This window comes from Solanum tuberosum, unplaced genomic scaffold, assembly GCF_000226075.1.
Source record: "Solanum tuberosum cultivar DM 1-3 516 R44 unplaced genomic scaffold, SolTub_3.0 scf00330, whole genome shotgun sequence".
NCBI classification, from domain to species: Eukaryota; Viridiplantae; Streptophyta; class Magnoliopsida; order Solanales; family Solanaceae; genus Solanum; species Solanum tuberosum.
Window position 1 is genome coordinate 183,419 of NW_006239256.1, and position 16,708 is coordinate 200,126.

Genomic DNA, 16,708 nt, shown 5'->3' on the forward strand with positions numbered 1-16,708 from the left:
AATCTTGATTTATAGAATTTATGAACTAATTATTAGGTTGAACTTTAGAAATGTTGATAAAATATAGTCTTTATGAACTATTTAATTAAGCTTGAACATAATTTGAACTTAATTTGAAGTTTGAATTACTTGAAATCTTGAAACGAATTTTGAAAGTCTTTATAAGTCTTTAAATTGTGATTTAGATATTTTTGAATGTTAATTTAAGTTTGTTGTTTTATATTTTGTGTAGCTTCTTTAAAATGTTTTGGGATTGATTGGGTTGAATTGAATTGTTTTTGCAGGTGGGCAACAGAAACTGGTAGTTTCTGTTGTCAAAAAAAATGCAGAAAAAGCGACGGACATGGTGGTTTTATCCGTCGCTTTTCTGGATTTTATTTTTGAAAAAAACCCAGAAAAGTGACGGACAGGGTCCTTTAGTCCGTCGCTTTCTGGGTTTTATTTTTTGAAAAATCCAGAAAAGCGACGGACGAGGTCTTTTAGTCCGTCGCTTTTCAAGATTCTAAAAAAAATTAAAATTAAGAAAAGCGATGGACTTCGTCTCTTTATGAAGATTAAAAAAAATAAAAAAAAAGAGACGGACGGCGTCGCATTTGTCAAAAAAATAATATCTTTTTTTTTAAAAAAGCACGCTATTCGTCGCTTTTTTGCGACGCAGTCCGTCGCTTTTGAAAAGCGTTGAGCCAAAAACCGACGAGATTGACTGCATCGCTTTTCCGTCGCTTTTGGCCAAAAAAGTGACGCAATCCCATCGCTTTTTTTTGTCTCTTTTTGGCAATTTTTTAGTTGTGTGTTTTCTTAAATGTAATGTCTATATACACTTTATTCTATGATACTTAAACTTTATTTATTCTATGATACTTTTCTCAAAATGCACACTATTTCATGTTAGAATACGTTGCCTCATGTCCGAGGAATTTCGAGAAATTGTCAAACGACAATGACACGAAGTGGAATAAGGTCATGCCTAATGCAACAGAGCTTTCTGAAGTTGGACTTAGCTTTGCAAAGGTCAATCATATGACAAGTTTATTTGATATAAAGTTTGAGAATGGATTGATGGAAATACCTTCTATTGATGTGGTAGATAGTATAGAAACCCTCTTGCGAAATTTCATTGCTTATGAGCAACAATCAATTGATTTACAATATTTATATTTCAGTGATTATGCAATTTTTATGGATCAACTAATCAACTCAGATAAAGATGTGAGTTTGCTTCGCCGTAGAAGAATCATAGCAAACTGGATAAGAGATCACAAAGAAGTGGCTAGCCTCTTCAACAAAATCAGAAATGGGGTCACTGCTTATTCCAACTTCTATTTCAAAGAAGTATTCACAAAAGCAATTAAACATTGTGATGAAAAACCATGGAACAGAATGAGGGAAAGTTTGAAGCACAATTATTTTAGTAGTCCTTGGGTAGGAGCTTCAACTATGACATCCATCACACTCCTCATACTCACAGCTATACAAACTATTTTAGCTATCACAAGTGCCTTAAAGTAAGTAGTAATTGTCTTACTTGTATTGTTGATGAGCTTATGAGTCATCTCTACTCTCTCATTCTATGTTTAATTTGTCATTAATTCAAGAAATGGTTGATTGCACACACACTTGCGCTATTCTCCACTTGACTTGGGGGTGATAATAAAGCAGAGCAGATTTAAATATATTTTTTTCAAAATTCATGCAGAGCGGAGCTGGGCAGTGTGGGTTGCGAGTTTGGGATAAAAGTTCTTTTGGATTTATAATTATTAACATGTTTAAAAGAGTAATATAAAACTGCATTGTAAATGCTAGGCTAATATAATGATTTTAGTGGTTAAACAAAAATATTAAGCAATTAAAAATTGAATTCAATGACAATTAACTAATACCAATAAAAATTTAACAACCTTTGTTAATGTGCATTATTAATTACCGCTAAAAATTATTTTTGTTGTAGTGCGCCCCGTTTGACATCCCTAATTCGACTAACAAAATTTTACTAATTCTCCCACACTGTCACGCTCCGAGCCTACAACCATTGTTGGTCCCCAAGCGAACTCTTGTCCTGGCTGAGTACTAATAGTAAATAATTTCAGTCACAGTTAGGGGTGTACATGGCAGGGTTGGTTCGGGCTTTTCAAATATCAAACCAAACCAAACCAATAAAACTCGGATTTTTCAACCTCGGGTTTTTTCAAGTTTTTTAGTTTTTTTGGGTTTTTCCGGTAAAGTATTCATACAAACATATAATTTACTTGTACTTCAAATATTTCTTTAGTCCTACCAAAATACAACTATCTAAGATGTTTCTTAAAAATATAACACAATATAATATGATTAATGACACTAAAATATCCAACAAAAATAATAATAATGAAATCGCGTAAAACAAATATTGCAAATTAACAAGTCATAATGAAAATGATCATAATTTAAAAGTACTAAATCATGCTAAAATTAAGTTTAATAAGTATTAGTACATGACTAAATATTAAAGGAAATTAAAATTAGATTATGTATTTTAATTGTCTAAACCAATGTAAAACTAAAGAACAAATATTCAATATTATTGTCATTCTTAGTGTTGACTTGATTTTCTTTTTGCATTAGTATTAATTTGATTTTGATTTAAGCTTTATTATAATTACCAACATATGTGGACTATAATTTTTATTGGCTCATTCATAATTCTAAGTTTCAAACTTGAAATAATATATTAAAAGATAAAAACTATGAAAATGTATAAGAAATATTTAAAAATTATATCAAAGTAAATATTTTTATGTATAAAATAAAATTTAAAATTATATATATAATGTCAGGTTGGTTTGGTCTCGGGTTGTTTTTTTTTAGTTAAAACCAAACCAACCCAAATATAGTCGGTTTTTTTTTCAAAACCAAACCAAGTCAAACCAAACCACTAGTCGGGTTTTTTTTTTGGGTTGACTCGGTTTGCAGTTTGGTTCGGTTTTCGGTTCGGTTTTGTACACCCCTAAACTAAAGGAGGAAGCACAAAAGTGTTACGAAGATATAAAACAGCACGGGACTTATGACGATTTTCTCTCAATGTTGTTACTTGACAGTTGTTTTGTAGTTGAGTTTATTCGAGAGCGTTGTGTAATGGTTCCAAAAGGAGAAGCTAGAATTATCATTAATAATCGTGCAAGTTACATATTTCGAGACTTGATGTTACTAGAAAACCAACTTCCTTTATTTGTCGTCAACAAGCTTCATTCCATGACAAAGCAAGTTAACGAATCATCATTGGTAGTACTGGTGAAAATTTTGTATAACAATTTTGGTGGCATGCTAAAAAGGACTGGGTCATCGTTTAGCAAGACGGAATGTAATAATATTGGAAATATCAAATATTTACTTCATCTACTACATATATTTTCATGTAATGACATTAATCCCAGGGAAAAAATCAAAACGTATTGCACTCATAAGGTTATGCCAAATGCAACGAAGCTTTCCGAAGTTGGAGTTAGCTTTGCAAAGGGTAGTGATATAACAAGTTTATTGGATATAAAGTTTGAGAGTAGTGGATTGATGACAATTCCTTGTTTAACAATCGAACGTGATACGGAAACCGTCTTGCGAAATCTCATTGGAAACAGTCATCTGATGTACAATTATCTAAATATTTCAGTCATTATGTTGTTTTCATGAATAATCTTATCGACTCAGAAAAAGATGTGAATTTGCTTCGCCAGAAAGGAATCACAGTGAACTTGATGGGAGACGACAAAAACGTGGCCATTATACTCCTCATACTCACAACTATACAGACTATTCTAGCTTTCATAGGTTCCGTTAAGTAAGTAGGAGTAACCGTCTCAATTGTAATGTTGAGACAATCTTGGCTAAACCATTTGCTACTTGGTTTGCCTCCCTGTCCCAAAGCTTTGTATTGTGTCTTCAATGATTTGAGTGAACTTCTTGTTATCATCAGACTTGAGATTTTTTGTCATGGTAGATCTGGGAAAGGAATATATTGTCCTTTTAGGATAGGGGAAACTTTTTCCTTAATAGGTTTGGGACTGCTTGGGTTCTACATATAGGGATGGGATGCAGTTGGAGATTCTAAAGTATTGTGCAGGATTTACAATATAGTCTTAAGAGCTTGATGTTGCTCCGTAATTTAACTAACTTTGGAAAAATTACTTTTTGAAGTGTTCTAAGTATAAAACAATTTGAGAAAAATACTTAGAAAAGAGTCGCCACTTAATTTTTTTAAAGAAATTAAGAAAACTTATAATTTCCAAAGATTTAAACAGAAAAAAAATCATTTGAAAATACCAAAGAGGGTTCGGGGTTCAATTTACACTTCGAGAAGGGTTTAAGCATTCGAAGTGTCCGCTAACATGCGGTTGACCTGCGACTTGACTAAAACCTATTTGACTATTTTAGAAAAAATAATTTAACATAAAAATGTATAATAATTTACACTATTCGATTAAGTTTGAAAATATAACTAAGGAATGAACCATTTTATTCTATCTTTTTAGAGGAAGAGACCTAAAAGGAAAATATTTGAATTAAGGTGCAAGTGATTAGAAAATAAAAATAAAAAATAGACTAATTAGAATTTATTTAGTTCATTTTAAAATATATTAAACCAATTTAATAAATTAAAGTATGAAAAATCATTTTTGAATTGATTGACTAACCTTTATGAAAAAATAACTAAGTAAGTATTTATTTATTTATTTACACTATTAGATTAACTTTGAGAAAATAGTTAAACAAAGAGCGATTTTATCTTTTAGAAAAAATGGAACCTTAATTGAAATAGTTGATTTAGAGACAAGTAATAAGAATTTTAACAAAACTAAATTAGTTGGTTTTTATTTGAGTCGTTTTTTGGTTTATGAAAAAAACTATTTTAAACTAAATAAAAAAATGACTAAAGATTATAAAGGAAAATACAAAAATTGATAAAAATAAGATTTTTGTTAGAAACAAAACAACACAGAGAGATAGTTCGTCTTTTGGGGAATTCGACTAAGTTGATTTGCGATTATAAAGTTAGAGTTAAACAATAAACAATAAATAATCACAATTATATAATTAAAGAGTAAGGGAGAAAATGAATTTGGGCCTCCTTTTGGGCCAAATTCGTTGGAATTTTTTGGGTTTTAACCCAATCCCGTTTTTGGTATACAGTGGATGTATATCAGTGTATATGACCGCATATATTAGCTCTTTTCAGGTATTTCTTGCTTCCGAACACCTATATGTCGCCTCAGCCCTGTACTTTTACGTTTTGGGCCTGAATGTCAGCGTATACTGCTGTATACTGAGTGTATACTAACCACTTTCGACTTTTCGGGACCTGTAATTTCACTTTCCAGCAACTCGAACAAGATGAAGCTGACTCGAAATAACTCGAGGATATGCAAGAGATGAGTCCAAAGGGACTCGGATGGAGTTTCGCATGCAAAACATAAAGTAAAACAAAGAGATTAGCATTTGTAAATTATTCAAGTTTAAGAATTAAGCTCAAATTTTGCAAAGAGAACCAAATGAGACACAGTGAATCATTAGAAAAAGACCGTAGCAATCACATGAGGAAAACAACAATAAACAGAAAAAAAAGGGGTAAAACTTCCATCAAATTTATGATCAAGTAATTAACTCTAGACGAAGGTAGACACATAAATTATTTTAAGAGATGAGAACCTAATTAATAACATTATATTTCTAGACAACAGGATGGTGATATTGTATTCAAAATGAGAGCTAATTGTGGAAACTAATTAAGAATGGGACAAGCCATTAGAGAAAGTTTCCAAACTAAACAAAATATACATAATATCTACTAAAGAGATGAAACAAGATCAATAGATAACTAAACAAATTGATTACTAATCACAACTGCATAAGGCAAGGAGGATGTGTATGTAGATAAGGCATATTTAATGATAATGAAAGACTACTTATACAATACAAATAACTCAAAAGAGAGCTGAAATGGAAGAATACAACTAAATCAGTGAATAAGTTCTATGTGGCAGTGACCACATTATGCAAACTAGTATCAACGAGCAGATTATTAGCAACTAAGGACAAGTTTACAAGTGCATTTGAACAACAAATATTGCTATAAGCCAACACTAAAAGGGCAACTCTAGTGATATCTATCTTTATACGTTAGTATCTAAGCAACTCTCAGACATACAAATTTAAAGCTTCATTCTAATAATGCGAGACAACCGTACTCATACACATTAGGTTCAAGTATCACCCACCGACAAGAAACGAAGGATATCAATTCGGAAAGTAAATAATTTAAAAGAGATAATTGAAAGGGAACCGTGATTATTCATATCATAAACAATAAATATCAACAACTGGAAACATGTGAAAAGTAAAGCATATTTATTTATTGATTTTTTATTGTTTCTTTTTTAGCAAAAATATAAGGACTACATTAGATACTAATAAACAAACAAACAAATTTAGAGCACTTACTCATACTCTCAAACATGATTAATGCTACACAAAACTGAAGCTGGACAACTTTAAATGCTAGAAATCATCTACCGTTGCACAATAATGAAACTATCAACAAGCTTGAAATGAAATACTTAACAGAGAAAGCCAAGGAGGTCAATCTTACACTTAGACTATTGAGCTCGTTAATCACATCGTACAAATAGTCGATACTTATCATGAAGATAAACTTTATTTGACATAATAAAATAGAATGTAGATGCCAATACACTCACATGGTCAGGAAACAATGTTTTTCATGGAAAGGATGAGAGGTTTTAGCATCGAGGTTGTGGATCATGGAAACAAGCGAGTTATAATGACACCATGCTTTGAGACCAGAAGAAACAAAACAATAACAAGACATGGACAGCACTCAAGTATGTAAAAGCAGAGATTTTATTTAACTATAGCATGAGATTGAGCTAATATAAATGAGAGTCTATCATAATGAATAAAACGATAGAGAGGATAACCAATCAAACTTATACATATAGCATATTCAAAGTCGAAACCAATCGAACAGTACATCATTTTGATACCCCGTTGAACCAGCGAATCTAACGACTAGCATCTTAATACCAAAGAAGCTTTATCAAAACTTGAGTCATGTGCCCAGAAATTCATAAGAAACGACAGTAAAGGAAACAGGAAGACTCGGAACCAAACACACTTAATAGTAGGACTTGTAGTAAAAGCTCGGACATACAACACATCATACCGAAATAAAATGTAAGAAGAGGCAGAATTACCTTCTTCGGAGCAGCGTTCCGGGACAGATGGGAGCTTGGTTTCAAATTTTCCAACACACGGATTCAAAGCTCGAACAACACACCAAGAGAATCCAAATGAAACCCGAATAATAAACTTTCCGAAACTCTTAAACTAGTCTTCCAAGAGCTTTTCAAAATGTAAAATTGACTATTCCTAGACCTTTATAACCTATATTTCGTGAGTAAATTCTGGCCAACTCTATAACTCTTCTAAAATTTTCTCCCAACCCCCTTAAGAATGAAGGCAGTGGGGGTTTATATATAGGGGAATTTGGGGTCGATTTAGAGGGGAAATCGGGTTGAAAAGATGGATCCGAATCCAATTTGAAAAATCAAAAATCTTGAAGAGATAAGAAATGAATTTTCCATTGTACCAATTTTCAACGGAAAAGAGGGGAGAGGGGAAGTGGAGGACGCGATTTGCTGCGGGATTTCCGGTCTGAGCGACTGTCGATGTTGACGTTTACTAGCCTTCTGGGTTTCGTCTGGAAGAAGAAAACGAGCATGGGCAGTGGGGTCGGGGTGCTGTTAGAATCGCTGATTTGCAGCGAGGAAGACGAAGTTGGGCGGTGGGATACTGTGTATATACGTATGGTGTGATGTATTGTATTGTTGATGTTTGGAAGCTGCTGTGATGTTCATCTACTGGGTCTCTTTGTTGATGACAAAGAGTTGGGCCGGGTCGGAGCTAAGGGTGTGGGCTGGAGGGATTAGTTTAGGAAATGGAATCAGGCCCGTTTCTTGGCTGAAAATAGGGTCAAAATGTGGATAGGTTTTGCAAATTAGGAAATAGTCACAAGAATTGTAATTATGGCCTAGAAAATTGACAAGTTAGCCAAATAGAGTTTAATTGGTGATTCGACTAAAAAGCCAAATAAGACGAATTAATATAAATTAATTAATGAGTTTTTTAATCTCAACAAAATAAAAATAATGAACTTAATTATAAACTAATTAATTCAATTACAAAACTAATTAACTCGAAATTATAGCTATAACTTAAAGCAAATTGATGAAATATTTAACTAAAATGTAAAATCTTTTGTGATAATTTTTAAATATTTATAAAATAGCGTGATTGCAAAACTATACATACTTATTATTAAAAAGTGATAAAATTACTTTAAAAATAACTTGAAAGTATTTTGAATTTCATGAAACTCATTAACTCAAAATTATAACCATCCCTAATATTTAAAATATAAAAATCTTCTTTTTTTTTTAGACGATATTTCGAATAATCATAAAATATACTAGTTATATACATAATTATGTAAAACATATATATCATCTAAAATTTATAAAAAGTGACAAACTATTTAAAAATCTTGCAAACTATATTATTATTATTACTATTATTATTATTATTTATTATTTTTTTTGAAATTTTATAAATCTAATTATTTTAAATCGTTTAAAATTGAAGAAACTCGAGATGATTAATTTATATTGTGGAGGTCCAAAATTGGGTGTCAACACTTGAAAGTATTGTACACTTTCTTCTTTTCATTCATAGAAGAAAACTCTCTCTGCTTTTGCTTGAATGATTAGGCATAGTCAAACCTCGTTAAATTCTTGTGTTTTTTTTCTTCTCTATTTTCTTTATTTATGATTGTATGCTAGTTAATCGATGATATTTCCGCGATAATAACACATTGATTAATTCTTCCAAATTATATCCTCTTACCGGAGTTCATATATTCCTGTTAGTTGATGATTTCCAACAAACAAGTTGACTATATTTAGCCTTTTTCATTTTTGAACTTCATCATTTATACCCTTTAAATCAACAAATATGGATATGTTTGTTTTCTATGTCATTTTTTGTTTAAGAAAAGGTTCGTCCATGTCATTATTTGTAAACTAAAATAGTATAAATGAACCAAACTTTTAACGGATGGCATAGATGAACATTTTTCCATTTCTCATAGTTCGATGATATATTTGGGTTTTTCTCTTTAAAAAATGATTTAATTAATGGTGTGGCCGAATCATAATTGACCACGTGTAAACAATGATTTTGCAAAATCGAAATTGTTTTCGGTTAACAAAATAATGGTATGAGTGAGCCTTTTCTGAAACGGAAATGGCATGGATAAGCCAAACTTTTAACAGATGCATCGCATAGATGAGCCTTTTTTCAAAGTTCGATGATATATTTGAGCCTTTTCTCTAATTTTTAGTTGTCACCTGACTTAGCCCCAACATGATTTGCAATTGTAAGCTTATGAATGATGCTCTGATTCTTTCGAACCCAACAATTTGATTCTAAAATTTGAGTAAGAGTTAGACTAGTTTTGACATGAATTTCAATCATAATTCGTTGATTTTGAAGTTATAGCCGAATTGTACCAATTTTATCGAATTACCAAATCCAAAATTCGAAAATCCCAAATCGAATATTGAATGCCCACCCCTAAAGGCAAGTATAGTGAAACAGAGCATATTGTCAATTCTTGGATCAGATTCTTAAAGAAGAAAATCAACTGCACAAAATGGTTACTTCTCTCCAATCTAAGAAAATATATCATAGATCGTCCTTTTTCAAAATAATGCACTTATCCTATTGAAATTATGAATATGCCTATGTACCAATCTCATAGTCCTCTTCCCCACTACCCTCACATCCTTAACCCCTATGCCAACCTGAATTGTGCTTGCTTAAATTTTATACAAATATTATATTCAACTTATTTATCAAACATTAAAAATAAATAAGAAACTCACATATTTTTCAGAAAAAATAGCAAATCTTCCATCATACTGAACACACCCTAAAAGTGTTGTTCTTCAATTATACTTGATATCAAGTTTTAGAATAAAAGTGGCTTGAACACACACTCAAAGTGTTATTCTATGATATGTTTTACCCTAAAAGTGTTGTTCTTCAATTAAACTTGATATCAAATTTTAAAATAAATAGTGGCTTGAACACACACTCAAAGTGTTATTCTATGATATGTTTTCTTAAATGTAATGTCTATATACACTTTATTCTATGATACTAAAACTTTATTTATTCTAAGATACTTTTCTCAAAATGCACACTATTTCATGTTAGTAATATAGGCAGGTTTGCAATTAATCTATATATAGTATACCCATATCGAATTTAATAAATTTAGGATAAACTACATAATTAGACATACTTAACTACTATTTATACATATGTTACCTATAGTTTAAAAATATTACTCATAATACCACTTTTTAATAATTATACCATATATTTAAGAAAATTAAATCAGATACACAAATCCCTTAAATATGGTATTGAATAATTATCAATTCAACCTCCTTCAGTCTTCTCCCCCAACAATATCTCTCCCCCCACCCCAGCCCTTACCAGATTCCACCCTCAATCCGAAAAAGAACTCCGGAAATGACAAAACTTTGCGTTTTCATATAACCGCATTATGAATGTAATGTTGTGCACTATCTTTTTGCTTAGAGTGTGATTATATCTTTGGTATAACATTTTAGAAGGCAAAAAGGCAACCACCCTTCTAAACAAGAATTTTTTGTACTTCTTCTTTGTTCTCTACTTTTTAGGCATTTCTTCTTCTCTGCAATTCTTCCAATTACTTGTTTCAGTTCAATTTACATTAAATACTTCCTCCTTACTCCGACGCGAGTCGCTGGACGCCAATGAAGCCATGTGCAGGTTTTTACATTATTTGTTTTTGTTGTTTCTCAACTATTTTAATGGTTGACTGTTTACAAAATCAGATGATTCTTGTTAAAGGTTAATTCAAATTAATAAATCGTGTACCTCACTTTTAAAAATTGATGGATACATGTATCTCGCCGTTAATGATTAAAGTCAATGAAGAAGATGAAGAGGTTAATCCAAATTAATAAATCGTGTATCTCGGCTTGGATACATGTATCTCGTCATTAATGATTCAAGCTGATGAAGAAGAGATGAAGAGGTTAATCCTAAGAGTACAATAACATAATTAATTAGGTTTATGATTTCGTTATTTTAGGAATATTTGTTAGAGATGATACTCAAGATCTTGTAAATTTGTTGAGTTGTTAATTAGTCAGCAATTAATCCATTAATTAAGGAAATAAGTTACAACCCCTTTAATTTAAATTAATAAATTGTGTATCTCAGCTTTTAAAACGGTTGGATACATGTATCTCGCCATCAGTGATACATGTATCTCGGGGCCAAATTATGGTATAAAAAGTAATATTACAAACTATCGGGAATCCTAGTAATTGGGATCTAAAGTAGTGAGATTTATGTAAGATGCCCTTTAATATTCACCATCTCTCATATTCCTTCACCTTCATAAAAGTTAAGCAGAGCAAAATAATTTAAGAAGAAATCAAGTACACTCTAACTAGTCCGTTTTGAATCAGGTAATTTTTAAATGTCTTATACAACATCCCATCCAATACATTATAACAAATAAATAATTTTGCGAGAATATTATAATTGTCACTATATTATATTTAACAGTAATAATATAATATAGGTACTTTTAATAACCAACATTCTAGATAAATGTCGTTAAGTAAATAGTAATTGTCTCAATTGTACCTAAAGATCCATCTCCTAAACCTAATAATATGCTACTTATATTGATTACATTGGTATTTTTTTAATTTGAGTAGTAAGCTGTAAGATAATAGATATCTTTCCTTTAATATATGATTTAAATTTCTCTTATTGGATGTATTTTAGAAGACCCAATTCTTGAGCCACTTCGTTTCAATTTGTTTATCTTTGTTTAACTTCATATTTTTTTATCATCGCATGTAAAAAAGTGGGATAGAACTTTATTACTGACGTCTTTCATGTTTTTTTGATGCATCACTTTTTAATTTGTAAAAGCGTCTAGAGAGTTTTTATCAAATTAAAATTCTACCAAAGTATACTTAGTATCGTGTTCTAACTTCTACTTATGACTCTTACATAACAACAACACAACATATCCAGTGTAGTCCTACAAAGTGGGGTCTGGGAGGTAAAGTGTACTCAAACCTTGCCTCTACCTATTAGTTGAGATAAAGAGGCTATTTTCGATAGTATAGTAGAACACTACTACAATAAAATAATATTATAATTGAACTACACGAAGTCATAGATAGCAACAAAAATTGAAGGATAGTTAAGAAACTACAAGACTGTACAGTCCTATGACTACGAGTAAGGGTAACAAGAAAATGCAGTCCTACTTACTAGTGTTTTACTTGAAAATATAAAATAAAAGAAAAATAACTAAGTTTTCAAAAAATCAATTAAACTTATGATTTAAGAGAAATCAAATTTCCAAAATAAACAGAGTCGCCACTTAATTTTTAGTAAAAATCAAGAAAAAACTTAAGGTTTTCAAAAGACTTAAACAGATAAAATCAATTGAAAATAAAAAAGTTCGAGTTCAATATACATTCCGAGAAGGTGAAGCCTTCGAAATGTCCGCTAACTTGCGATTGACCGCCGGCGATTTGACTAAAAATGAGTTTCGACTAACCTTTGAAATTTCAACTAAGTAAAAGAAATTCATCGCTTGTTACTATATATATATATATATTATTGTTATTATTATTGTTGTATAATTATCTTAAGGGGATAGAATTAAAGGGGAATTTTTTCTAAAGAAAAGTAACTTAAGTGACAGGACAATTAATAAAATAAGAGCTAAGTAATAAAATATATATTTTAAGTTGGAAAATAACATGAAATAGCCATCTTTGGGAATTTAATTAAATTAAACCATAAGATAATCAAGGTTAGTCAAATAATACAATATAAATAAAGGAGAAAAAGGAGAGAAGATTTGAATTTGGGTTCTTTTCCCAAATTCAGCAAAAATGGGCTTTTAGGCCCAATTCTTCAAAGTTCCTGCAACAATTTTTGAATGAGGCTTTGGCCCATTTTTTTTTCATTTGGGCCTGCTGAAATCACTTAAGGTTTTGGGCCCCTTTCATTCTCATTTTGCCATGATATACACTAAGTGTATATTCGATGTATACACCATGTATATCGCTAATTCTCGAACTCTCGGACCTGTAATTTTATTTGAACTTCGTATTTTTGCCTTTTCCACCTGTATTTCTGCGCTTCGAACCTGTATATTGTATTTTCCTACCGGTGTATACAACATGTATAACAGCTTGTTTTCGATCCTTTTCAGAGCTTGGAAGTTCAAATTCCAGCCTTGTGTGGCTCTCCCGACATTCAAGTAAAATGGAGGCTGACTCGATGAAGGAAAAATCGAGCCTCCATGGCTCATCTTGAGGATGCAAGAGATTAGGAGACAAGAATCCATAATAGACTCATGTGGTGTTCATGCCAAACAAAGAAAATAACATATTAGCATATGATGGAGGAAATCGAGGAAACAACTGATAGGTACATCAATCAAGTAAGAAAAATGAAGCTATTTGAACCAGGAAACAATTATTTTGTTTTCAGGCCATTAGTTGGCTGATTAATGAAGTAGGCCCAAAACAGATGCTAAACACAATGAAGAAAGACCACATTTAACTAAGGAATTTGTAATTTTGTACAATGTTGGTCATTACAATAGATACTGGACAACATTTCCAAATAATGAACATCAAAATATCAACACCTAACTCCTTAGGACCCCATTTTTAAAGCATCATTAAACTCTAGCAAGGAACTCTTAACATCTTTTAGAACAAGAGATTCAAGTAATGACGTACATGAATGAGCAAGAAAACGACCACTAGACCAAATATTTTTAACACACGCATCAAAACAATAGAATTATAATGAAATTTAGTAAAATTTTTAAGCAAAATCCAACATGCTTAAATTCCCAAGTAGGACAAAGTTAAAGTTAGGATGCTAACAATACAATCAAACACCTATCATCCATACTAAACACAAGATTTGATCAATAAGGAAAACCAAGTGATCATACAATTTTCCCAAAAACAAACAATCACTAGAACAAGCTTGGAGCGGTGCCAAGGCAAGAAAACACAACAGATTGAGATTCGAGGAAGTATTTAACCAAAGAACATGAACAATAGAACCAAAGAAAATGCTAACGGACGAAATAGGCATCACAACAACAATTTTCAATAGAGAAACCGAGCTAATAGCATATGCTTTAAGGGATGTCAATAGCACCAAACAAGAAGCTGTAAGATTATCATTTGCAACAATAAGCATGAATATCGATAAACACCTAAACAAGCAATAATTCTTACTAACAGTCAGATGACAAACAGAGAGACAAACTAAGTAGATTCAACACTTAAGACTATGAAGATAATACTAACAGCTGATCAGAAAAGAAACAAAGCACTGAAAAAAAACTTTCAGACATATTTCTATGGAACAGTAGACGAGACTCCGACACAAACAGAGAAGTTAGCTAAAACGGTCATCAAATTTATTCAATTATAACATGAAGAACGCCAAGGTAATTGAGAGGAGCAGAAACAGTAAGCATATCAACTAAATGTCAAACGAAACAGAGGTTTACCCCTTTCCGGGCAGCAACTGGGAACTCGAGGTGAAGAGCTTTCCACAACCACAAAATACGATGAACTCCGGCGAGCAATGAACAAAGAGGACCCTCTTTGCTCCGCTTCGCTATGTTCGAATGAAACTATCAAAATGTAGGCTATATATTTCTGTTCCTTTCTCTGTTCTCTCGACTACTTTGCTTTTATTTTTTGGAGTTTTTGTTCCCTCTTTTTTTTGTAAAAAAACCGATTGAGCACTAGAGGAGGGTTTATATAGGGGGATTTCTAGGGTTGATTTAGGGGGGAAATGGATGGAATTTGAAACTTGAAATTCGAATTGCTCCCTTGGAGGATAAGGCTGCTGACTCCATTTCGTACACCTCCTCAACGGATTCAAAGAGGGGACCGTCCGATTCTTTCACATGGACGATCAAAGATGGAGATGGAGAGACCTGAATTCTGTACGGAGAACGAGGGAGAGAAGAGGGTCACGCGACTTGGATTTTCTGAACTCGGGTCGGCTTTCTGGGTTCTCGATTTTGGATTGCTGGAGATTCTGGGTTTCTTCGTGTTGAGGAAGAAGAAGAAAAAAACGCAGGGGTCTGGTAGCGTTTGCTGTACGTATGTTGTTTGTGTATTGTATGTTTGGATTGTTGAAAAATAAAGTAGGCTGGATCTTGTTGCATTTGAGAGAATTGAGAGTGGACCGATTCATTTAGAGTAGAATTTGGGCCGGTTGGACTGAAGAAATAGGCCCAAAACTTGGTCTCAAATGGGTTTAGGGTGGGGAAATAATGGCTAAAATTGCAAATAAAAGGTTAGGAATGAATTAACAATCTAGCCAGATGAATTTTATTAGCGAATCCAACTAAAGATTAACGAAAACGAATTAATATTAATAAACGAGTATCTTAATCTTAACAAAATAAAATAATTAACTTAATTATAAACTAATTAATTTAAAAATATAAACTATTACTTAAACCAAATTAGTTGACAAAACATTTAACTAAAACTAAAATCCCTTTGAGACAATTTTCGAATATTCATAAAATATACTAATTATGTACATAATTATTTAAAACATATATATTATTTAAAAATTATAAAATGTGACAAAACTATTTAAAATAACTTTAAAAATATTTTGAATTTTATAAAGTCAATTATTTCAAATCGTTTGGAATTTAAGAAACTCGATGATTAATATATATTGTGGAGATCCAAAATTGAGTGTCAACAACTAGTATGATCGCATTCTTACCTACTAATATTCTACTCTAATTTATGTCCTACACATCTTCCTATCATAATGTTTTAACAAAAAAAATCGAAAATTAACTAAACCACAAATTATGAAGTAAAATAAAATAATCAAAAATTGATATGATATAAATTTTATAAAATAAGAGATCGAATCTAACATTGACAGTACCCCTACCCTACACGTATCTAGATACTTCATAGCAATGAAAAATCCAGGACAAGCAAGAGTTGAATAGACATAAAAAAAAATATCGCTATTTATAATATTCTTAGTCATTGTTATTTTTTTATTATTATTGTCAATCAATATATAATTTGATACTTATTTTACAGTTTAATTTATTTGAATTTGTGATAGAATATCTCATTTTGAAAGGTGAATTTTTTTTTTTAGGACTTAAACTTGAAGCCTTTAATCAATGAGGAAAAAGTAATTACCATTTAGAGCGTGTTTGGTATGGAGGAGAACATTTTCTGGAAAATGTTTTCCAATTTTTAATTTCATATTTGGTTGGCCTTAAATGTTTTTCAAATCAATTTATTTTCCTCAAACTTAAGAAAAATGACTTCCCTTCCAAAATTAAGGAAAACATTTTCCTAAACTCTACTTCATCCTTTAATTTTTTTTTCTTACCCTACCCATACCCCGTACCCGACCCTCCCCATTCAAAATGTTTCAAATTTTTTTATTTTTTAGATTTCAAATTACAAACCAACCCCCC

The 16,708-nt window shown here is 31.4% G+C and overlaps 1 protein-coding gene across 1 annotated transcript; it reads left to right on the plus strand.

The window, feature by feature from the left end:
• Positions 1–885: 885 nt before the first annotated feature.
• LOC107063312 (uncharacterized) lies at positions 886–1,509 on the plus strand. The gene has a single exon (XM_015315008.1). It carries the CDS (start codon positions 886–888, stop codon positions 1,507–1,509), a length of 624 nt encoding a protein of 207 aa, XP_015170494.1.
• The last annotated feature ends 15,199 nt before the right edge of the window (positions 1,510–16,708 follow it).